General features: G+C 43.4%; 1 protein-coding gene across 1 annotated transcript in view; it reads right to left on the bottom strand.

Moving 5' to 3' along the window:
• LOC103176255 (death-associated protein) overlaps nt 1–24,419 on the bottom strand; it is a 35,175-nt gene extending 10,756 nt beyond the window's left edge. The window contains exons 1-2 of the mRNA XM_042332347.1: nt 24,225–24,419; nt 15,364–15,463 (exon numbers count right to left, since the gene is read on the bottom strand). Of these exons, the coding sequence (XP_042188281.1) occupies nt 15,364–15,463; nt 24,225–24,279 (155 nt within the window). The 5' untranslated portion in view covers nt 24,280–24,419. The remainder of the gene's footprint in view (nt 1–15,363; nt 15,464–24,224) is intronic.
• Nucleotides 24,420–26,067: the final 1,648 nt, after the last annotated feature.

Here is a 26,067-nt window from a genome sequence, read left to right as displayed (position 1 = left end):
TCAACCAATTCATCAGAAGCAAAATAGCATGTTGTGTCATTTCTGAATTCTTAAACAAATATTGCAGAGAAGTCTCAAATCACAACCTTGCGACTACAAGAACAAAATCTTATTTTCACTTGTTATTAATGGATGTAAGGTTTCAGGAACAATATAGTCTTTTTGCACTGGTTTGAGTAGCAGTGCAGCACTTGAAAATGACTGAGGATGTGACTGGGAGTGCTACTCGCTGAATAAAATCAACATTACTGCTGAAACAACAAAAGCAACTTGCGTCCTTCACCACTGGACAGCATCTCAGAACGCTTAAATTTGCAGCATGAGATGCTTTCTTATTTCTCATCTCATCACTCCCCCTCCCCAGCCAGCTTCAAACATTGTCTTGACCTCAAGCAACGACAGACAAGCTTTCTCTACAGTATTCATTTCAACAAACTGCGTGAATAAATGACATGCTAAATGGTGTCCATGAAATGCTTAAATGTTATTACGCCACAGAAGTGCACAATGATTTTATATTTTGCTTAAAGTCAAATTATAAACAGCATTTGAAAAATATCAAGAAACAGATTTGTTGACGTGCAGAGTCCATCCCAGGAGCTGCAGGTCTTGTTTCTACCCACTAGGGGACACCAATGTACAAATGTTAGTTTCTTCCTCAATCTGAGTACTGGAATACAGTAACTATGCCTAACTTAGATTCTTATTACCTATCCAAACTGCAACAAAGAGACAAGTTACAAACAGCGTATCGCTATTTTCTCTGATCCGGAATAAATAGTAAATCCCCAAATTAACAAACAGCAACTTGCACTCAAAATAGTGTCCGTCACTTAATAATGAGCTTTGTATTTGGTAACAACAACAAGATTACATTTGTATAGCGCCTTTCACGTCGGGAGGATGTCCCAAGGCGCTGGACAGTGTGCAGCATTTCAGACCCGAGCTGTTGTCGATGGGGGGAAGAAGGAAGGGGAGGAGAAGGGGGGTGACCTATGGCCTGGTCGAAGAGGAGGGTTTTGAGGCGGGATTTGAAGGAGACTAAGGAGGGGACGAGGCGGAGTGATTGGGAGATGGAATTCCAGAGGTTGGGGGCTGAGTGGCTGAAGGCTTTCTCACCAATGGTGGGGCGGGTGGGTTGGGGGACGTGGAGCAGGCCAGAGCCGGCTGAGCAGAGGGAACAGGCGGGTTGGTAGTGAGTTAGGAGGTCACAGACGTAGAGTGGGGCGAGGCCAAGGAGAGCTTTGCAGGTGAGAACTAGGATCTTGAACTGGATCCTCTGAAGGATAGGGAGCCAATGGAGTTGGGCGAGAGTGGGGAAGATGGGGTCACGAAGCTTGTTGCGGGAGAGGACACGGGCTGCAGAGTTCTGGATTATCTGCAGCCTGTGGAGGGAGGAGTTGGGAAGGCCGACAAGCAGAGCGTTTGCATAGTCGAGCCTGGAGGTGATGAAGGCACGAACAAGAGTTTAGCGGCCTGAGGGGTGAGGTAGTGGCAGAGTCGGGCGATGTTATGGAGGTGAGAGAAGGCCTTTCGCATTATGAGAAGGTCATATACAATATACAGGATATTGTAAAGTGTAGCGAGTCTGCATTTTTAGGCGAACATAGAACAATGTAAAAGTCTAAAATGATCTTGAGCTGAGCAGTGGGGGGGTGGGCGGAGGGCGCGGGTACCATCGTCTTTATTTGCCAGTAAATTATTCTTAATGTAACTTGCTGAGAACTTGCTGCATGGAATCAAATCTGGTACATTAGCCCTCAGATTGCTAGCAGGGCCAGAGGAATAGCTTCCTTGGCATCTTATTCTGGAAAGCCACCTCAGGGCTCTGTGTCAGAAGATTATTATTTGAAGGCACAAAACAGAACTTGAGCTGATAGGGGTTTTAACACCACTCATCAGGAGAACAGCAGCGTAAAAAGCACCTCTTTCAGGAAACCCCAAGTACATCACACTGACCTGCAAAAACATCACATAGTGGACAGGACGCACGTGTGATACCAGCAGGAGAAACTCTTTTTATTCCGTTACTTCCTCCTTTCCTTCTTTTACAACCTCATGACCTTTTACAAAGTCAAGATGCCAAGTACACTGACATTTTCCCAATAAGTTCTCTTTAGCCCCCATAGCCTAGGCCCTAGGGTGACACTCCAGGAAAGTCCTGAGAGAGTGCCGTCTTAGTGAAAGTGCATCCTTTAGATAACATATTAAACCAAGGTCTCCCGTTTCCATTTTCTGGTGGATGTCAGGGATCCCAATGTTCTTTCCCCATATCCTCAAATACTATTTTTCTGCACTTGCTTGTCCAATTCTTTAAAATACCTAAATCGACTCTGCTCTGACGCACACCAATAGCAGATCATTCCATTCCCTGACAACCCTCTGGATGAAGAGGTTCTTCTAAACCTCTCCTTTTACTCCCTTAGTCACAATTCATACCTTCTTGTCCTCAAATACCCTTCCAGCAGTTTTTCACGATAAATTTTCTCAAACCTTTTCATTATATAAACACATCATCCTCAACCTTCGCTGCTACAGTGGGAAGACTCCAAACCTCTCGATTCTCCTCATGGTTACAATACAGCCCTGTTTTAAACCTGATTCTTTATGCTGTAAATTCAGTTATAACCCAGTTGCACTGTGGATCCATATTCTCTGCATATACGTACAGCGGCTTGCTTTCTGGACCCTGGCCGACTATCGCACTAAAATAACCGAATTGCTGGACACAAAGCTGTACAGCCGGAAGTGATTTTTGGGATCTGGCTACTCCATTTTAATAAGATTCCACTGTACATCCTTTACTTCTATTATTGTTCTTGTGCACATTTCAGCAGGTTCATGAGTGATCAGGAGTAGGAACCTTGGGCTGACTTATCCTCCTGAGTCAACTGGATCAAAACACTGAGTCAAATCATTGCAAAAAGTGCCATATGGTATAAACAAGTCATCACTGCAACACTATGAGATTTAATTTAACAGTATAGAATTTAACTTAATCCACTTAATAAGCACCAAATCTTATTTAGATTCTATCGTACCCCATGGTCCAACAAAAAACGCACACCGACATGGACTTTTAAACTTTAATGTTTAAGTTTCTCAATATTCCACATTGAATGAGTTAGATCAGGATGATCCAACTGTTAGCTGCCATGGGCCGCGTTAAGCAATATTTAGTGTTTTCCTTCCAGAACATAACAACATTTACACAGCACCTTTTTCATGTTGGAAGGACATCTCAACACTGTCATCTGGGCACCTAAACTATGGATGGGAGCCGAGGGAGGTGGGTTGGGGAGGGGAAAAGATATGAAAACGTGGTCAAATGGACTCCAGGAATGGAACTCCAGAGATAATAATAATCCTTGCATTTGATATAGCGCTTCACACGTCGGGAGGACGTCCCAAAGCACTTCACAGAACACACTGTAAAGTGAATTGACTGTATATTTGTGGGCGAACGCGGCAGCCAATTGCGCATAGCAATGTCCCACAAACAGTCGTAGATTGAAAATGACCAATTTATTATTGTTTTTGGTTTTGGAGGGATTATTATTAGGCTCTGTGTGGAGTAAGGAAACTTGCCCAAGGTTTCGCCCTGACCTGCCTGGAATTGAACTCAGGTGTCTTGCTTGCAAGGCGAGTGCTCTAACCACTGAGCTACAGGTCTATTTTGGGGGCCAAAATAGCATTGGTGGAGCAGATAGGATGGGGGGACATAATAATAATAATACTTGCAGTTGATCTAGCATCTAATCACGTCTTCGAGACATCTCAAAGCGTTTCACAGAATATACTGTAAAGTGTAGTGACTGTATACATTGTAGGCAAAACACAGCAGCCAATTACACACAGCAATGTCCCACAAACAGAAATGAAGCAAGCTGGTGTTTGCTCTGCAAAGTTATGATTATTTTGGGTGATTATTTATCTAGTACTAAACACATCTCTTACAGGATAATGAGTCAGGATAACCGGAGCCTAGTAACTTATACTATTGTACTTATTCCAGGTGTCTGTGGTCCATCTGAATTCTGATGCAACAGTTAAGACCTCGCTGTAGTGTGGGATATTCAATTACAAAACCAATTGGCTGGTATAGCTACGGTTTCGCAGCTGTATGCCTTCAGCATCGAAAATGATTTCTGTGACCTGCATTTCAATATCATTTCATTTGCCCGAGAACACCATCTGCCTGAGAACAGCTGTACATTGTGCCCATTTAAAATCTTTAATTGGTTTTTTATGATCGTCTTCATGATTTTTTGGGGGGAGAAAGAAAACACACTACTGATTGCAGTAATTTATTCAGAAACTCCCTGCATCAGCTCCACCACACAAACCACTGGTTGCTGGAACTTGAAATTCATTAAAAACACACACACACACACACGCACACATATACAGATTAATTGACAAATTGATTAGCAAATAATATAGCCTTTAAAGTGGAATCAATTCTATGAGCCAAGGATGAATGAATTCTTTAAATGCTGTAAGGCTGAATCAAATCTACAGAGCAGTTTATTTCTAAGCAAAAACCTCTGTGAGGTTTCTTTATATTTAAAAAATCTATTTTTCAATGTTTAGTCGCCCACAAAATATACAGTCAATTTATTTTACAGTATATTCTATGAAGCTCTTTGCAAAGTTTCGAAGACGTGATAAGGCGTTATATCAAATGCAAGGATTATTATTATTATTATCTCATCTTTTGAACTCAAAAATAAGAGTTTGGACAAAGAAGCTCCCTTTTGATTTGTTTTAACAGGTAGGATTTTACAACTGCAATGCTTTCGTAAAGTGAATGTCAATTGGCAATTATCAGTCTACTGCTGCTTCACCGGCAGCTCTAGCTCAGAGGAGATACACTAATCCAGCAAATCTGCAACTCATTTATAGTCACTGTTGCAACCTTTAATTAAAAATATTTTAATTTGCAAAGAGCACTGCACACATCCCTACTTGCAGCTCAATTTATTGTTGCAGCCATGCGTGCATTGGTAAAGCTGGGGGGGTTGGGGGGGGGGGGGAAATCCTCCTGCTTGAGACATTACAATATTGAATTAAATGAAAGTTTTGATAGTATTCTCATGCTTTTGCATTTTGAAACTGGTCCACATTTAGGTCCATGCCACAACCGAATAAAATTCTACATCCTGCCGATTGTTCATTTGTTTCACGGCTGTTTGTGGGACATTGCCGTGTGTAATTGGGGTGCTGTTTGCCTGCAAATGCAGTCAATCCATTTCACAGTAATGCCTGTGAAGCTCTTTGATATGTCTGCTAAACGTGAAAGGCAATAGAAATGCAAGGATTTATTGTGCTTTATAAATAATATTTACAAAATATTGTGCTACTCATGCACAGTAATACTTTGTGTCTGTTCCCTGACTAGGACCACATTTTCTCCCACCTCCGTCACATTGCCAGCCTCCACCCAGATCTCACAACCAACGTAGCCAAAACTTTCGCCCACGCCTTCATCACTTCCTGGTTGGACTATTCTAATGCCCTCCTCACTGGTCTCCCCAGCTCCACCATACACAAAATCCAATGAATTCAAAACTCCGCCGCCCGGATACTCACCCACACAAAACTCTGTACCCCCATCACACTAGTCCCTTGCCAGGCTCCACTGGCTCCCAATTATCAATTTCAAGATTTTCTCACTCGTTTTCAAATCCCTCCCTACCTATCTGGTCGGCTTAATCCCCACTCCACTACCCTCTGCCTCCACTCGGCTAGCGTCACCCTCCTGTTTGTCCCTCACCCCGTCCGCTCCACCATCTGTGGCCATGTCTTCAGCCACTACGCCCAAAGCTCTCTCCTTCAATCCCTCCGCTTTGCTCCCTCCCTACTTTCAAACCTCGCCTAAAGACCTTCCTTTTTGTTCATACTTATGGACATCTCCTTCCCTCTAGCCCTGGCTCGCTGTCACGACTCCGACACTGTCAAGCGCTCTGGGACACAACACCAAGTTGGTGTTGTTGTGTACACTGAATGGATTCTGTTAAAAGAAAGATGCCCTAAGCAACATGGCTACGAATGGAGAGATACGAGTAAATACCATGCTGATCACTAGTGCAAGCAAACTTCATATTCTATACTTATAATGTGAAACTCCATTATAAGCACAGGAAAGGTCACCAGTGCGCCTGAATGGTGCATTATTCATTACATTCTACAGTGCTCCTCGGAAATATAATTGCTAAACTGCCTCAGCAGCTCAACTATTATCGTTCTTTTGGTGAGTAGCATAGCCATACAAACCAGGTCCAAACCTAGTTTAATCTGGAGTGACAGCACAAAAGGTACAAAAAAAAAGTTTCCTACTACTCCCTCCCTGTAAGGCAGCCAATTACACACAGCAGTGTCCCACAAATTGTCCTGAAGCAAGCTGGTGTTTGCTCTGCAAAAAGATGATTATTATGAGTGATTATTTCTCAGTACTAAACACATCTCTTACAGGATAATGAGTCAAGATAACCAGAGCCCAGTAACTTATTATACTATTGTACTTATTTGGGAGATGGGGTGGGGGGGGCGGGGACGTAGTAGGAAATATTATAGGATGCAATTCCAGAAACACAACATTCTTAGCCGGGAAAACCATTTTCCCGTAAAATTTGGAGACGCAAAATTTTGGAAAAATCTTTAATTCATTAATTTAGAAGCCAGTTCTTCTTATTAATAACAATGATCCTGGTATTTGATGTAGCACCTTATCACACAGTTGAAATGTCTCAAAGTGCTTCACAGAATTTACTGCAGAGTACAGTGATTATGTGTATTGTTGGCCAAATACACAAAAAAGGCTTCTTCAGAACTACAGAAAAATGGCTTACAAATTGAAAAAAGAAACTGACATTTCTTACAGGCTAAGACTAGGTAGAATTTCCCTAATTGATGATCCTACTCCCTAACTGAAGCTCAATCTATGCAATTCTATGTGAGGACTGGAGATTGTACAGTACTACACTACAAACCTGACAATTTCTGGAACAATACTGCAAGGACAAATACCATTAAACAATTTTTTTTCATAATGACATCCTTCTTTTGAAACCTCAAGTCACTTATTTATTATGATTTCTTCTGTAATCAGGCTAAGGATCTCAGTGCAATAAAACAGATCACTTCAATTCAGGCATCCAATGTTAACTTTAACAATTCCAATGTCAGGCATATACAACAACAACAACAAGATTCCATTTATAAAGCGCCTTTCATGTCAGGAGGACGTCCCAAGGCGCTGCACAGTTGGGTCAGGACCCGAGCAGGGGGAAATGGTCAGGGTGAGGGGAGGGAAGGGAGGGAGCGAGGAGGGGGGAAATGGTCAGGGTGAGGGAAGGGAAGGAGCGAGGAGGGGGAAGAGAGTCGAGAGGGGAGCTGAAGGCTCGGTCAAAGAGAAAGGTTTTGAGACCGGCCTTGAAGGAGGAGAGGGAGGAGGCGGTGAAGGCACTGGGGGATGGAGTTCCAGAGCCTCGGGGCTGAGAGGCTGAAGGCCCGACCACCGATGGTAGGGCGATTGGGGCGGGGGACGTGGAGCAGACCGGAGCTGGAGGAACGGAGGGTACGGGCAGGTAGGTAGGGGGATAGTAGGTCAGAGAGTAAAGGATACCTGTGGATTAAAGCTCCCTCTTCTCTGGCACAAAATACTTTAACTCTAAAAATCTAACCTCACCAAAGTGTACGTTTTCCATTCATACATACTTTAAATGGGATTGGTGATAATTTGTAACAAATCCTCACAAGTTTTGCACCAAACTTGCACCCATGAGAAATTGTTTTCGAATAGGAACCTTACAATAATAATCCTTGCATTTGGTATAGAAGTTCAAAGAGCTTCACAGACCATGTCTAGATTGTACAGATATTTACCAATTGTTGCCTGGATTCAAACCCAGCTTCAAAAAGCACCACCTTATGTAGAATTACAGACTACAGCATTGAAACACAGCCCTCGTTCTGAAACATTGCAACAGAGCACTCGTTTATAGAGTCTGATGTGGGAGAAGGCACTGTTTGCGGAACATTTGTTACAGGGCAGGGTTTAAGCTTTTATAATTGTAGGTGGATGGGAATTAAATACGTCTTGTGTTTCCGGTACCTCCAAACATTGGGGGTTAACCGAGTTCCTACTACATGGTAGAATTCAACATGCGTGTCATTCAGGGCTACATTACATTCATTCCTGTAATTTTTCTTTATTAATGCAAGTCATTAAAATATTAAACAATATTCAGAAACATGAGCAATGGTGAGCTTTACGTGCACCCAACCCAATGCTTCAAACCTTAAAAGTGAAAAAAACCCACATTGGGTAATGATGATGACAGTGAAACACCAATTATTTTGCTTAGTAGCAATAGGTCAGTTTTTAAAGGAGAGTTAAAGAACCTGGACCTAAAATCCTAATAGGGTTCAGTGTATGAACGTAAATCCAAATGGTAATAAAGATGAAATCTAATTAAGGGGTGCAGTAATTCAATGATACCACTAACAGAATGAAGCACTGTTGGTTACTTAGTTGCGATGTTATTTCAAACAAAAACTTCCAAATGGCAAAAGGAAAAGTGAAAGTGATTCATAATGAGGTTATTTAGTTAAGAGTTAAGTCAACAAAAATAAATAAGAATTTTAAGTTATGTTTCTATCCACTGAAGGGAATCAGAACACGGCTTCGGTCTGAGAGCTGGAGTGAAATATTGCAGCGAACACAAAACAAATACGAAAGATATCTGTATTTCAGATTTAGTACACTTTTTGTATTTTCCAATTAGATTAAGAATGAACAAAGCAGTAAAAGGGAACTGTTAGTTTACTGAATCCAAATTAAGTTTATAAATTTTAAAAAAATTAAAATCTTTTTATTAAAATGAGTAAGACTTGGCCTTAAGGGAGTTAAAGGTCACAGAGATCACCTTATAAGAGAAAAGATTCTTAGTGAGCTGTAATATGTCCTCATTATGGAGAAAATACCATTAAAACTGCAAATATGGTACATTTATTGCCAAGCCATTTATCACCCCCTTAGTTTTTAATCCACTTCCCTGCTCTAACTCATGTGATTTATATTTTCACGATCTTACCTAATGGTGAAGATGCTCTGTCCGTTGGCTTTTAACAAGACTCCACAGAATCAGACAAAATATAGCCCATCAAAGGCAATGCTGCTGATGGCTCTTCCTGTTGAGTCTATTTGTAATTCCCTGCTCTTTCTCTGTACCCTTTTATATTGTTCCTGTTTTAGAGACAAGGGAAGGGGAATAATTATACAAAGGTGATTTTGTCAGAACACGACAACCTTGTGGAGTTACAGCAACATAGTAATTGCTTATCACGTCTTCAAGACATCTCAAAGCGCTTCACAGAATAGACTGTAAAGTGAATTGACTATATATTGTGGGCGAACAGTGACAACACTATTAGTGCTTATTAGTTCAATACTTATGGTAACATTTTCTAGTAAAAATTATTACCATTAAAACATGCATTAGACCTGATCGAAAATTATTCAGGGAGGGGGTGGGAGAGAAAGAGAAGAAATGTTGGATAGGAACATCCCTACACTTGTACTTTCTCACCTCTCACTCTTTGCCAATAAACTGAAAAACTCGATCTCCATTTAAAATGCTCAATCTCTATTAAACAGGAACAAAGGGTTTAGGTCTGTGCTGTATGTGTTTAAAGCTGTCTGACTGCCCAAATGTTGTCTGCAGCTTTACTGGTACTCGTTAAAGTAAGTGAGTTTGGAGCCAAAATTAGCGCTTACCTTTGAAGATTTTAAAATACACAATTTGAGTTTCATTTAGTGGCCAATTGAAAAACACACAATTTCTGGCTCTTGAGGTATTCTTTTCTGCAATTTTCCCAAACACTTATGTTAATGAGTGCTCCCGAAAAAAGAAATCCGGCCTTAGCCACATTTAAATGCTGGCTTCTCTTTAAATCAGCTTTCAAAAATAAACTGCAGCTTTTAACCAGGAGACATGTTTACAAAAAACAATTATAAAACACAGATTTTACAAAGTGAATTTTGTCAAGGGAACAAATCCATTTAAAAAAATTACAGATGAATGCATCTTTGTGCAGGCAAAGTATTTGTGTAGTAAGCTTGAGTTTGCCAAGCAGCAGTTGGATTAGGAGGAGATCAGAGACAGCGAGATATTAGGGAGTGAAGGGATTTATAGGTGAAGGTGAGAATTTTGAAACTTGATCAATCCACTGCGGAATCAGACTAGGACTGGGTGATGAACATGCAGAGCTTGGTGTGGGTGAGGATGCGGGCAATGGAGATTTGGATAAGTAGACTTTTATGGATGGTGGAGGAAGGGAGACCAGTAAGCATTGCATTTGAAAAGTCCAGGCAGGAGGTAGCGAAAGATCAGGGTTGGATAAGGGTTTGGCCGTATTTAGTAAACCATTGAAATCTTCACGAGTCTAAAGCTTCAATTTTTATTATTTACTTTGATTAAGAGAGCACTTCTCCTGGACTCTAAACTTCTCCTACCTCTCATGCTCGCCCCTCCGCTCAGCTAACTGAAGCTTGATGGCTTCCCTGCCCTCTACAAACCACTAACAATGACCGAACTTTCAGGCTTTTATGTCCCTAACATCTGGCAAGCTCGGTCTATCGCTCCTTCCCCTTCTACCCGTCTTCAGTGTCACCTTAAAACCTTTTTAGTCTATCCCTACCCTTCTCCCCAGCTTGGTGTCTAACCCAGTCAGTAAAGTACTCTGAGACAATATCCTACGTGAAGAGCACTACATAAATACAAGTTGCTGTTGGTGGGGCATTGATGCAGGTAAATTGGCTGCCACTTTTGCCTACAAATACACATTTGCTACTGAAAGTTTCTGAGATGTGCTATATTAAACGCACAAGTTTATGAATTTTGAACTATCAAGACAGTTCTGAAGTGTCTCCCAAGGAGCTGGATACACTGTAACACACTTTGTGCAAATCTCAACCCCACTGGAACGTGTCTGAATGGTGTCAGCATCAACTGTTTTCACACAGCGCTGCTGTGGTAAAGAGGCTGTGCAGATCTGATGGCTGGAAGGGGGAGAGAAATTGTCCTGATTTACAATTTAAATATAGTAACTGTAAATAAATGTAAAAATTCTACACACACTTAAATATTGATCTTATAGGACTGCATTAAAAGCTAATGGATTTACTTCTCACATGAGCGAAACTTGCATGGGTAGTGTGGTGGAACAAGCGTTTAATTAAATAACACACTTTAATGCCTGCACTAGTCAATTTATTACTAACTTAAATGAAGCAGAAAGCTCACAAGATTTTTCCTTCCAATGGCAGATGAATGTCCTTTGAATTTAAAAATTCAGTGTCAAGTGTTTTTATTATTGTTTACATCAAAATCTACCTGTACAATCAGATCAATGCTAGGCAGTGATGTGATCACAATCTTTGCAGTGCTTTGTCACTGGAATAAAACCGCAGAACTTTTAACCACTTTTTGGATGACGGTTGTACTGAAAACTTATTGCTGAGAAATGCAACATTTTGGGCTCCTGGATAAAGCACAAGTTTGGATACACCTAATCTTTCTTAATAACGTGCGATAGTTCCAGCAACAAGAGGCCCCGTGCAACGTCCTCTAAACCACAAATCACTTTCTCCGACGTTGAATATTCACTGTTGAAATACATTTTATGCAAAGGACTTGCGTCCACGAGAGATCATTTCACATAGGATCCTTACCACCAACATAATCTTTCAGACAATTAATCTGGGCTAGATTCCAACATCATTGAATGAATGATACCCCTCGAGGAAGTATACCAGCTTTTCTTCAATAGAGGCTGAATTGTGTATGAACAACAAACCAAAAAAGGTAGATACAAGGACAGATTGTCAGGATCAATGTGAGTGTAACATACAATCCGAATACCTTCCTAACCTTTCGAATAAGTGCATGAAAAGAAAAGGTGCCGCATTACCACCAATGTCTTAATCTGAGTTCCAATCCCTTCCATAGGAGCTGCAATACAATAGTGGGCAGGAGAGCATCCCTTTATTGTCACTGTTCTGTGTATCCTAGTAAGTTAGGGGAGGAGCAATATTGCAATTTTATCCAGAAACAGACCAATATAATTACTGAATACCTTTATTAGTTTATTTATGCACCTAACCATAGAGGATTTATACACTGAGCCATTTTCCAGTGTATTTGATTGATCAAAAAAACATTCTAGACGAGAGTAGACCTGGATAATTTTTCAATGTTCCAGGATCAGCTTATTCCATGTGCCACTCTAGTTCTAATTAGAGATTCCGTCCTTTGCATAAGATGTTAGTCTGAGGTCTCATCCGCTGTCTAAGTGGATGTTAAAGATCCCATGACACTATTTGAAAAGTAAAGGGAATTTCTCTTGGTGTCTTTAACAAAATACCCTCAGGTAAAATTAGTCATTCATTCACAGATATCTGTGGGACATTGCTGTGTGCAAATTGGCTGCTGCTTTCATCTACAAAATACATTCACTGCACTTTACAAATATTATAGTACTTTGAGATGTCTTTCTGATGTGAAAGGCGCTTATCAAATGCAAAGATTTATTATTTATTAATAAAATGCCTGAATATTTTGAAAACTATGTTGGGATTTTGAGTATAACATGCTGCCTAGTGTTTGATCAAGTTCAGCTAGTTCATTATTCTTTTTTTAAAAAAAATTCAATACCTGAGCCACCATTATCTTAATATCAAGAAAAACGAATCCCTGGTTTCTATTCTTCATTGAATAATGTATTCAGATCATGCTCAATTTCAGTACATTTCCACTGCCTCTGCAATAGTTACTACTAGAAGGGGCAGCAGTTAGTCCTTTGGGCACTTTCTCCCAAGGACTTGTGAATGCTTTCCATTTCATTTTCAAAGTTAAAGTATGTAAATACTGACCCTTACATGTCTTCTCATTCTACACTTGGAGAACCTGCAACTCTCTCATTAAATCATAAAGTGTTCTGCCGTTTTCCTCTTAATTAACTGTATTAATTTCTGACCTTGGGCTCTCGGTTATTTTTACCTTTCAGTTCTCTGCCTTGAATTAGGATGCTGCATTGAGAAGCACTAAAATACCCATGGTCTGATAATATGGAACTCTACCTTCATCAGGTCTAAATCATTCAAAGCTGGAGAAGAAAGGAGCTTGTGCCAGGATCACACAAGACACACATCTGCCCCTATCACTTCTCAGCTCTTTGAAGAAAGACACAACCAGAAAGAAGACTTATTTATCTATAAAACAAAAGAGCTCACACTTATCTCCCTAACCTATTTTTAATGATAATTCTTTGCAATGACTGGACTTTTTAAATTTTCATGGTATTACTCACTGGCTGGTAATAATAATAATCCTTGCATTTGATATATCGTCTTATCACGTCTTCGAGACGTCTCAAAGTGCTTCACAGAACATACGGTAAAATTAATTGACTGTATATTTTGTGGGCGAAACACGGCAGCCAATTGCACACAGCAGTGTCCCACAATTGCCATTACCACTATAGGAGTTTGGAACCTCTCCATATAATCAAATGGCCCATTTCAAATACACTCCACCTACGTGCTCCCGGTACCATGTAATCTGAATGATATCAAGTAACAGAAAATTCTGTGAATCTTATACAACGCTTTCAATCCGCACTAAAAATGTTTTTAAAATAAAGTAGATAAGAATCTCAAACACGATTGTCCAAAATTACTTTGGACCCCTATGAAATAGGTGCATATAAACACAGGAACATAGCCTCAGGCTTTATTGTTCCAATTCCAACAAAGCCCATAGGTTAGCGACAAAACCGCAAACAAAGGCATTCTCTGTAAAACCCAATGTGTTTGCCACAACTCAATTCTTTCAATGCTTTCGTCAAACATTATCGTACTCTAAATTTCTCCTTTTCCATGCGTATCCACCCAACATACAATTGGTTCAGCCTTTAAATCACCCAGCCTGTATCTCTCCCCCTAATTACCTGCCTTTAAATCCTTCTTAAAACAATTTTTGATCTTGCTTTTGAACAACACCCTCAAACTCCTCCCCACTTGGTGATTCCCATCGACTTTGGCATGTTCACCCTATGTGAAACAAACTTGTGCGAAAGTTGTTGTTATCTACACATTCTTCTCTATTCACTGAATAATTTTAGTCTTTCAAATTATTGTGACCTTTAACGAAGAAAAAAATTGCCAAGCTGTGCACAAATTAATCTCTTCCTATTATTCTGTTCAATCTAACTTCATCCAATCCCATCCTTCATCATGTTTCCCCTAACCTGCTTTTCTCATCTATACTGGTTAGTTGGCTCTTTTAACAAATGCAATCTATAATCTTTATGCCAAATGATATTACGCATGGACGGTTTGAGCTCCTAAAGCAAAAGTATGCTCTCAGCACCAGAGCCTTGTGGGACTCATTTAGAACGTATTCTCAAATTTGTAGCTGTCAAACCACACAGCAGAACTAAAAGTATTTTAATAATACTTCCGGGTGCTAGGCAGATGACAATGAATCACTTTATCCATGTACAATTGGATGGAGACGGCTCAAATAATGCAACAACAGCAACATAAACTTTCAATTCTTAGGATGTCCTGATTTGGATGATCGGAATTGAATGTAACTAAAAATACAAATAGAATACCAAGTATGTCTCTTAATTCTTCAACCCATTTCTCCTTATCTAAGGTATCAGCATGTCATGCAGCACATTCCCCATTATCCACTGCTTTTCCCAACCACAGAGACTTTATTCACAGTTTTTTGAAGTGACTCACACTCTGGGATTGTTCCTCATGCCCTCAGGCTCCCTCCAGTACCTCATCTAATTGGCCATGTTTTATGTGTGAGCCAAAACAATCATCAAGGTTGGCAGGCTATTTGACCAAACATGCAACACAACTGAGCCTATCCTGTTTCCATCTAGTGTAGCATATCCACTATTGCTCTTGCTAAGATCAGGAATTGAATGTATGACTTGATCTGGGAGTCTTCATGCTATTTCACTTGGCTGTGGCAAAGATCTTTACTAATTCAGCTAATGGGGCATTCTGGTTACTCTCATTGCTTTGTGAAGTTGTTTTAAGCAATGTAATTACATAATTCTATTTTGTCCTCGTTTAGTAACAGGCTCGTGATCTCTAGTGGAAATAATACCACCATGCGGAGTTCAATCTGTTCATTTTATGGTTTAAAAGCCTGGTACTAATTGGCTTCTTGTTAAAGGTATTTTGTTCAAAATAACATAGCCATGACCAGATGTCACGTCGGGTTTTGTACTTCCTAATATAAGTTGTTGATTTATTATTTTTCGAGTCAATCTCACCTGGTGTTTTCCCACCCTTCAATGTCTTTATCTTTTTCAAGTGTTGGAGGAGTGACCGCACTTTGATGTTTCTTCACAATTCGCATGCCACCCGCTTTCACTGCAACACACAGAAAAAGTGATTCGTATAAAACTTTTTAAAAAATGAAAAAAAAGCATATTAGAGATTTGAATTTTCTCCTTGTATAATTGGAGAAAAGATGTTTTCTCAAGGTAACCTTTTTTCTTTTAAATTTTTCACATACATGAAATAAACAGAATATATAAGTCAAGCATAACAGGACATAATTACAAGGTACATTTTTTATTACATCTGGGATCATTACATGGGGGAGAAGGGTGAAAGAAATTAAATATGAAATATCACATAAGCTGTTTGTAACAAACTGTTTTATAATCTTTTATGCAATTACTGACACAAGGTGATCACGACGTCTAAGGAATAACTAAATTCTGGAAAAATCTCCAAGGCAACTCAAGGTCCTGTGAATTCAAATGACATATTTTAGTTTCTTAATACAGGTCACGATACTTCTAGTGAGATGGTGGGCAATGATTATTTTTACAATTATTCTATATACAGTATACATACATATATATATATTTACATATAGTGGTGTGGCCGAGAAAGATAGACAAGTCATTTAAATAAAACAACTGCCCTGTTCAACTACAAATACACAGCCATTCCACTTTGCAGTAAATCCTGTAAGCACTATCACAACTACAAGAATTATTATTTACAATAAATGCAACTTTCCTAGACCCTCAAAGGTGGGGGGGGGGGAGCAGGGAGAAGAGAGAAACAGTCTTCTTCCATTAAAGGAAAGAGAGACCGAGAGAATCTCCGCTTTTATGATTCAGAAATAGTCAGGCGCCTGAAATCTACATCCCTCACCAATCTGTCTATCAATCCATCCAATGGATCTTCATTCAAATTTAGGGCCACGAACTGTGCACACATATTTGAAAAAATAGGTACCAGATGTTAACTTTTTTCTGAACAACGCGGATGATAAATATTCTCTTTTGTTTGGGCCACTTTGTAGAGCACCATGACCAGGAATAGTCTATATTCCTACCTGATGCCACCTTTGAGGCTGCATCTTCTTGTACATATACATTTTCTATTGGACAACCCCTATCTGGGTCCAAAGAAATCTCTTGCACGATCCCTTGCAATAAAATGTATTAGACTCAGATCCATACTGATTCCCGTGATTATTTAACCTCCCCTGAAATCACAACTAATAATATAATAATCCTAACATTGAATATAGCACCGTATCATGTCTTCAAGGTGTGCTTCACAGGATTTCACCGCAAAGTATAGTGACTGTAGTTGTGGGCGAACACACTTACAAATACTGCTGTAATTCCAGAATATATAGAACACATTATGAATCTCCCCACATCCCCTCCAGCATGTATCAACCATATTATTGTCCCAGCAATGGAGTTACTCTGGTGTGAAATAGACGTGTGATAGGAGATCCAGCTGACCCTCTCCTCTAGTTACCGAATAGGGACTCTGGTAACACTTGCTATGTTTTGTATGGGACTATAATGAAATTATCGATCGTGTTCAGAAATGAATAGATATTGCATTTTTTGTCCCAAAAAGTGTACCAATGAGAATTTACAACCCACTTTGAACTGGAGAAATAGTTAACCAATGTACCAGTGAACCAACATATTCAACTGCTTTACTATTGAGTTTCTGATTGCCGTTCAGCTGCAAAGGGTCTTAAGTAGAGATCAGGCGTCCTCAGAAACCTGTATGTATTGCTGTAGTCGAAGCATTGGGAAATGTTACACAGAATCTGTTCTTGATGGGAAGAAGTACAGTCTTACAGCAAAACCCAAACTTCAGTGTAGCTCTGTGTTATCAATCAACATTTGTGGATCTTAAAATCTGTGCAGACAAACCACACTAGCAATTTGCATAAAAGTATAAAACTTTCATTTTTAAAAATCCGATTTGCAAAATGGACATGTCTGAGTAAGGAACGGTAGGTTCTTAACACACTTACTACAGCAGACTCATCTCAACAGCAAGCAATCCTAACATTGAAATGGAGAAGTAACAAAATCTCAGTCTGAATACAAACACTTCCATCTCCATAATCTGGTATTTTAAAAAAAACATTAAAATTAATGATTCAACAATGACACGTATTTTCTTGCATACCCTCTCTGTCTGTACCAGAGAAGATCAAAGGGTCTTTTTGTACAACTTTTACCACGGAGTAAAATGTACTGTGATTAAATAAAACCAACTTCTCGGTTCATGCTTTTTATTTGCCTCACATTCTCTTTGCTGTGCCGTTCAACTCAGGTCACCTTCTTGTACCTCTGACTGACAGTATTTGAAAGTCCTGCTAGAATATTGCAATATATAATATATGGACTGAGTAGTGTTATCACAAGGCCTGGATAACACGGGGCTAATAGCACTGTAAGTGCTTTCAATGTGCTGTGTCTGAGAAGCAGGACTGGGTTTACAGTTGCGATTCTTCACATACTCGGTTCACAGCCTCAGAAATGAGCAGATATTGAGCAATACTATTATATAATGCTTTCTTTCTGGTGTGTCAAGGTCAATTTTACAAATAAGCACTCACAGGTTATAGACAGAATAAATCATTTACTCTGCTATATCAATGTCAGAAGTACACTCGAAGTACAAGGTTTGAGAGACGTGCGTTCGATTCCTGGCGAACTTTGGGCAAGGTCCTTGCATACTTTGTTTACCTAGCAGTAACGTAGGAACCTGTGTGTTAGTCGATTGGCAGATTGCTTTTACGGGGATAATCATCCTTCCAAAAAATATAATAATAATAATTTGGTCACTCAACCCACGACTGTTTGCGGGACACTGCTGTGCGAGTTTGGCTGCCGCGCTCCGCCCACAAAATATAATCAATTTACATTGCAGTATATTCTGTGAAGCGCTTTGAGTCAACTCGAAGATGTGAAAAGGCACTTTGTTAAATACAAGGATTATTATTGAAGAGGATACCAGGTATTACCCAGCCATAGTGAGGGAATACAGCCTCGATGCACTTTCAGCCAACTTGTACAACTCTCTCATGCTGAAAAGCACAGAGACCTGAACTTGGGATGGGAAAGGAAATAAACTAGATGTAAAAAAGTTCTTTTTTTTAAAAAAAACTTGCGTTCTCTTTATTTAATTAAAGTTTTAAATCTGCATTCTGGAAACATCTGATCTTTATTTTTTTCCCCACTCAAAGTAAATGCACAATGTACTTCAGATAAAGGAAGAGAGATCACGAAAACTTTGGCAAGCACACAATACACAGAGCTCCAACACACTCTGGCCAATGGCTTTTCAAAGTAGCTAACAGGTAAGATAATAAACCGGGAATGCCCACTTTCACCAGATTAAAGTGGATATTTAATGGTTAATTGACAAGAGATCTTAATGGAGTTAGATATAGGCCTTTCTTGTGTGTCAAAAGTTAAATTATTCTGCAATGTGTTTCCCAAATTAATCAATCACTTATTGATATAGGATATATTGATATATCCTAGTCAAAAATGCAACGTTGAGGGGACATTGCATGGTCAAAGGTGCTGTCCATTGCAATAGATGTTAAACCAAGGTCCTATCTGTCTGTGCAGATAAGCGTTAAAGATCCCATAGCATAACTCAAAAAGGAACTACTATCAGTAGCCAACAATTACCAGATAAAACTGGAGGGGCATTTATTTCATGGGCTGTTTGTGGGATAATGCCATGCTTAAAGCTGTGTGTCGGCCTACAAAATACATGTTTGCTACACTTCACAGTAAATTCTGTGAATTGCTTTGAGACATCTTCCCAGTGTGAAAGGTGCTACATCAAACGCAAGAATATTATTATAATTCTAAGTGTGTAATGAATAATAAAATTGCTATGTTTTATCATCGTACAGTGATCAACAATGAGATTGACCCCTTCAGCTGCATTATAATCAATTAAATAATAAAATATTATAAAATACTAATAACATGCAAGCAAAACTCAATCTGAAAAAGGACCGTTTCTTTTGTATGCAAAAGCAGCTCCATGATTTTTTAATTACTTCCATCTCTGAGATTATAAATCATTATGACCTGCAGGCAAAATTTGCTGAGTACCTTGGCAGGAAAGAAAGTTTTAATCTTTTATAAACCATAAAGGTTGGAAATTAGGGTCCAAAATATTTTCTCATAAGCTTTACATTTTTTGTCCCCCACTCAAACACTGAATTTGTTTGCGTGGGGAGCAAAGGACAACCCCAGGCTTCTCTTTTCCACCACAAACCGTCTCCTCCATCCACCTTCCCACGCCTCGCCCATCTTCTCCTCAAACTCCAACTGAGGAGATCCTGGACTTTTTCAAATCCAAAATCGAGGGGATACCTTCAGCCACCTCTGCCCTGTCCACCACATCACCTCTCACTCATGACCCAGCCCCCACCCTTCGAGGGGGCCCTATACTCCTTCGATCCTATCTCTCCCTCTTCCCTCACCGCCATCATTCGCAAACTTAAACCACCAACTGCTCCCTCGATCCCATCCCCACCTCTCTCATCTCCCAGCTCCAACTTCTGGCCCCTCTCCTATCCGACGTCGTCAACATCTCCTTGTCCACCGGTTCAATTCCCATCCCCCTAAAAACAGCCTTCATCACCACCATCCTGATAAAACCTTTCCTGGACCCATCCTTACTCTCCAGCTACCTCCCCATCTTTAACCTCTCATTCCTCTCCAAGTTCCTGGAACGAGTCGTCCCACAGCACGGAAACAGCGCTGGTCATAGTCAGCAATGACATTCTGAACATCTGTGATCAGGGCTCCTCTGCCTCGTTGTCCTCCTCGACCTCTCTGCCGCCTTCGACACTGTCGACCACTCCATCCTCATACACCGCCTCGCCTCTTTACTTAATCTTCGCAGGCCTGCCCTTGCCTGGTTTGAATCCTATCTCTCTCACCATCTCCACTTTGTTGCCTCTAATGGTTTCTCCTCCACACTGTCATGTTTGGCGTCCCCCAGGGCTCTGTCCTTGGCCCTCTCCTCTTTAATATCTACATGCTTTGCCTTCCCCAAACACTGCAACATTGCCCGGCTCTACCACTGTCTCACCGCAGGCCGCCGAAACCCTCATTACATTACATCGAGGCTTGACTATGCAAACTCACTGCTTGTTGACCTCCCCAACTCCTCTCTCCATAGGCTGCAGATCATCTAGAATTCTGCAGCCCGTGTCCTCTTCCGCACCAGGCTCCGCAACCCTATCACCCCCATCCTCGCCCGACTCCACTGACTTCCCATCACACAGAGGATACAGTTCAAGATCCTGGTCTTCACCTTCAAAGCCCTTCATGGTCTTGCTCCCCCCCTACCTCTGCAACCTCCTAACCCCCTACCAAGTACTTTGAGACGTCTAGAAGACATGAAAAGCGTTATATCAAATGCAAGGATTATTATAATTACCATCTTGTTCGCTCCCTCCGCTCAGTGGGCTCCGGCCTGCTTCACATCCCCCGCCTTGCTCGCCCCACTACTGCGAGGTGGGCCTTCTGCCACTCTGCCCCCACCCTCTAGAACTCTATCCTGCAGTCCCACCGCCTCGCCTCCTCTCTTGCCACCTTCAAGACTCATCTCAAGACCCTCCTCTTCAACTGTGCTTTCGATCTCCCGGCTTCTCCCCCTGCCCTTCACCCTCCCTGACCCCCAGCTCGGGTCCATAACTCTGTCTGTCCAGCGCCTTGGGACGTCCTCCCGACGTGAAAGGTGCTTTACAAATGTAATTCTGTTGTTGTTCAAATTCCGGATACCTGGAGTCTGGTAAGCTGGATATTTACTAAAAAAAATTCTTACATTTGATATAGCACCTCTGAAGTTGGGAAGATGTCTCAAAGTGCTTCACAAGATATACATACTGTAAAGTGTAATGCCTGTGTTTTGTAGACACAGCAGCCGATATGCGCACAGCAATGTCCAACAAACAGCCGTGGAGTGAGTGACCAATTCTATCTGGAGAACTGCCAGTTAGGGCACTGGGAGAAATTCCCTTCTCAATGTGAATATTGTCATGGGATCTCACCTGAACTGGCACTCAGTTTAACTTCTCATCAGAAGGACAGCATTTCCAACAATAATAATAATAATAATAATCCTTGCATTTGATATAGCGCTTTTCACGTCGGGAGAACGTCCCAAAGCGCTTCACAGAACACACTGTAAAGTGAACTGACTGTATATTTGTGGGCGAACGTGGCAGCCAATTGCGCACAGCAATGTCCCACAAACAGTCGTAGATTGAAAATGACCAATTTATTATTGTTTTTGGTTTTGGAGGGATTATTATTAGGTGTGTGGAGTAAGGAAACTTGCCCAAGGTTTCGCCCTCTGCCTGGAATTGAACTCAGGTCTCTCACTTGCAAAGCGAGTGCTCTAACCACTGAGCTACAGGACTCCACAATGTAGAACACAGCCACCAGCACTGCACTGAAGTGTCAGCCCAGACTCAGCTCAGAGTCCCGATGTGGGGCTTGAACCCACCGCCTTATGAGTCTGAGGCGCGAGTGCAACCAAATGAGCCAGGCTGATACGCAAGCAATAGGAGCCATGGTCCTGATCCAAACAGGTCTACTAGAAGTCAGAGCGAAAGATCTAAAGCAGCAATCCCTCCATAGCCGAGTGTCACTGAACCAATTAAGCGCTCCAGGACACTACCCCGCGTGAAGGCGCTATATAATGCAAGTTGTTGTTGTTTATAGCTGACCTGCCTGAGATCAGACATCAGATTCAAAACCTTCAGCCTGGTATGGCTTACGGCCACAGAGCACTCACTGAGCCTTGGAGCCAACTTGAACACTTGGAAGAGATTACTTTGTAGCTTTCAAACTAAACTTTCAAAGAAACCTGAAGAGATGATGCCCTCATGTTTTGAAATCACTGCAGCTTGAGCTCAGTCAATCACTGTCTTGCAAATATAACGAAACAGTGCACATGACTCACCGCCCCAACCCTTCCTCCCCCCAAAAAATCTCAGACAAATAAGTTGCACTGACAACACTTTGTAATCCCATTCAGGAAACAGATCCATCCAAAATCATTAAATCCAGGTCAGGATTTAAATGTGCTGCATTTTTTAATATATATATATATACAGGCTTGGGGGGGGGGGGGGGGGGGTGGTGGGGGTGCGGAGTGGGAGATACTTTTTTTTAATAAAGAAACAACAACAGTAATCATTGCACGCGAGTCCGTGGCTGACAAGGGTCGTTGACACGACTCAAGGCGCTTTGCAGGACGCATTATAAAGTTAAGAATATACGATGAGAAAAAAAAACGAGAAGTCCGCCCCCGAGACAGCGACAGCGACAGCGACACAACGACAGACAACCCAACGACAGACAGCGCCAGACAGCGACACAGCGCCAGACTCTGTGGGGGGGGGGTCCGACCCTCTGTGGGGGGGGGGTCCGACCCTCTGTGGGGGGGGGGGTCCGACCCTCTGTGGGGGGGGTCCGACCTTCTGTGGGGGGGGGGTCCGACCTTCTGTGTGTGGGGGGGGTCCGATCCTCTGTGGGGGAGGGGGGATCCAACCCTCTGTGGGGGGGGGCCCCTGTGGGGGGGGGGTCCAACCCTCTGTGGGGGGGGGTCCAACCCTCTGTGGGGGGGGGGGGTCCAACCCTCTGTGGGGGGGGGGGTCCAACCCTCTGTGGGGGAGGGGGGATCCAACCCTCTGTGGGGGGGGGGGTCCAACCCTCTGTGGGGGGGGGGGGTCCAACCCTCTGTGGGGGGGGGGGTCCAACCCTCTGTGGGGGGGGGGTCCAACCCTCCGTGGGGGGGGGGGGTCCAACCCTCCGTGGGGGGGGGGGTCCAACCCTCCGTGGGGGGGGGGGGTCCAACCCTCCGTGGGGGGGGGTCCAACCCTCCGTGGGGGGGGGTCCAACCCCCTGTGGGGGGGGGGGGTCCAACCCCCTGTGGGGGGGGGGTCCAACCCCCTGTGGGGGGAGGGGGTCCAACCTTCAGTGTGTGGGGGGGTCCAATCCTCTGTGGAGGGGGGGTCCGACCCTCTGTGGGGGGAGGGGGTCCGACCCTCTGTGGGGGGGGGGTCCGACCCTCTGTGGGGGGGGGTCCGACCCTCTGTGGGGGGAGGGGGTCCGACCCTCTGTGGGGGGAGGGGGTCCGACCCTCTGTGGGGGGGGGGGTCCGACCCTCTGTGGGGGGGGGGTCCGACCCTCTGTGGGGGGAGGGGGTCCGACCCTCTGTGGGGGGGGGGTCCGACCCTCTGTGGGGGGGGGGGGGACCAACCATCTGTGGGGGGGTCCAAACCCTCTGTGGGGGGAGGGGGTCCGACCCTCTGTGGGGGGAGGGGGTCCGACCCTCTGTGGGGGGGGGGGGGTCCAACCCTCTGTGGGGGGGGGGGGGGTCCAACCCTCTGTGGGGGGGTCCAAACCCTCTGTGGGGGGGTCCAACCCTCTGTGGGGGGGTCCAACCCTCTGTGGGGGGGTCCAACCCTCTGTGGGGGGGTCCAACCCTCTGTGGGGGGGTCCAACCCTCTGTGGGGGGGGGGGGGTCCAGAGCTGCCCCCGGGGCACAGTTGGCCCCCACCCCTCCCCCGCGCGCCCCACCCACCCCTCCCCCGCGCGCCGGGAGGCGCCCCCTCTCCCCCTCTCTCCCGCCCCCCCACTTGCACTCTGACCCCCCCCCTCACCCCACCCCCCGCGGGGCAGAACAACACCAGCGCTCGGCTTCCACCCGAGTGCTGCGGGAGGGAGGGCGGTTAGTGATTAGTGAGTGAGTGAGTGAGTTGAGAGTGAGTGAGTGAGTGAGTTGACGAGTTGGTTCGGTGAGTTACCAGCGGGGAGGTGTCCCCCTTTGACTTCCACTTTGTCTCCGGGAGGCGAAGACATCCTCTCCGCGCGGTGCCCCTCTCTTTCGCTACGGCTACAAACCGACAACGTGGCTTTTCCCCACTCCCTGATGTTTTGCCAACTCTCCGACCGCACGTCACTGGCCGTCAGCTACCTGCCCCTGACGTCATCACGTACGCCCCCCCCCACCAACGCCCGGCCCCGCCCTCCTCTCCTCTCCTCTCCCGGACACTCACTGCCACGTCACCACAAAGCCGATCCGCACGCCACTGAGCATGCGCAAGGCGGGCGTTTTTGAACCCGCTGCGAGGTGTCACGTCACGTCACGTCACTGGAGGGTCTGACTTCCCTCCGGACAGGATTTCGTCTGACGAGGTCCGAGGTGACAGAGCGGGCGATCACCTGCTCCGCCCGCCCCGCCCGCCCCGCCCGCCCTCCCGCCCGCCCTGCCCGCCCCGCCCGCCCTGCCCTGCCCACCCGCCCCGCCCGCTCTGCCCACCCTGCCTGCCCGCCCCGCCCCGCCCATCCCGAGTCCCTTCACCTCACTCACTGACTTGCCTCTTTCAAGCCCATCTCAAGACCTTCCTCTTTGGCCATGCCTTCGGTCATCTTGCCGCCTCAACCCTCTTGCCCTCTGTCCCTCTTGACTGCAACCCCCAGCTTGGGTGCAAACCCTTGACTGGTCAGTGCCTTGGGATGTCCTTCTGACATGATAGCTAATAATGATAATAATAATCCTTGCATTTGATATAGCGCTTTTCACGTCTTCGCGACGTCTCAAAGTGCTTCATAGAATAGACTGTAAAGTGAATTGACTGTGTATTTGTGGGCGAAACCTGGCAGCCAATTGCGCACAGCAGTGTCCCACAAACAGTCTTGGATTGAAAATGACCAATTTATTATTTTTTTTCTTGAGGGATTATTATTAGGTGTGTGGAGTAAGGAAACTTGCCCAAGGTTTCACCCTGCCGGGGATCGAAACCAAGTCTCTCGCTTGCCAGGTGAGTGCTCTAACCACTGAGCTACAGGACTCCTAGATGATATATGAATGCAATTTGTTGTTGTTGTTGTCATTCACTCCATGGTTGTTTGTACACAAATTGGCTGCTGCCTTTGCCCACAAAACATACAGTCACTGCACTTTATAGTATATCATTATGAAGCATATCATGTGGAGTCCAAAAGCTTATTGGTTAGAGCATTTGGCTCACAAGCAAGAGGACCTGGGTTCAATTCCTGGGCAGGGCGAAATGTTAGGTAAGTTTCCTTACTCCATATGCCTCAGTTTACCTAGCAGTAAGTAGGAACCTGGTTGTTATTTGATTGCCAGATCACTTTTCTGGGCGTAATAATCCTTTACATTTAAAAATATAATAATTTAGTCACTAAATCCACAACTGTTTGTGGGACACTGCTGTGCACAATTGGCTGTTGCGTTTCACCTACAAATATACAGTCAATTCACTTTACCGTATATTCCGTGAAGCACTTTCAGATGTCTTGAGGATAAGGATTATTATTATTATGATTATAATCATGTGAAGCACTTCAAGACATCTTCCCTACATTAAAGGCGTGGTACCAAATCTAAGAATTATTATTATACTTACTGTATTATAGTCCCTGGGACAGTGACAGACACTAAGCATTAAAAATAAAGGCAATTCCATCTGCTTCCTAAATGCCTCACTCCACTTTTGGCACTTCTCCAATGTTGTTGCCTGTCTCTGAGCTGTATTGCTTTTGAAATGGAGGGAAGGATTTGATGTCCTTGACTGCTAAAAATAGGTAAATAAGGGAGAAGGGAAGTATAAATTATTCAATCTT

The sequence above is a fragment of the Callorhinchus milii genome, unplaced genomic scaffold (genome assembly GCF_018977255.1).
Source record: "Callorhinchus milii isolate IMCB2004 unplaced genomic scaffold, IMCB_Cmil_1.0 Scaffold2, whole genome shotgun sequence".
Taxonomy (NCBI): Eukaryota; Metazoa; Chordata; class Chondrichthyes; order Chimaeriformes; family Callorhinchidae; genus Callorhinchus; species Callorhinchus milii.
This window is presented reverse-complemented; position numbering and strand designations above follow the sequence as displayed.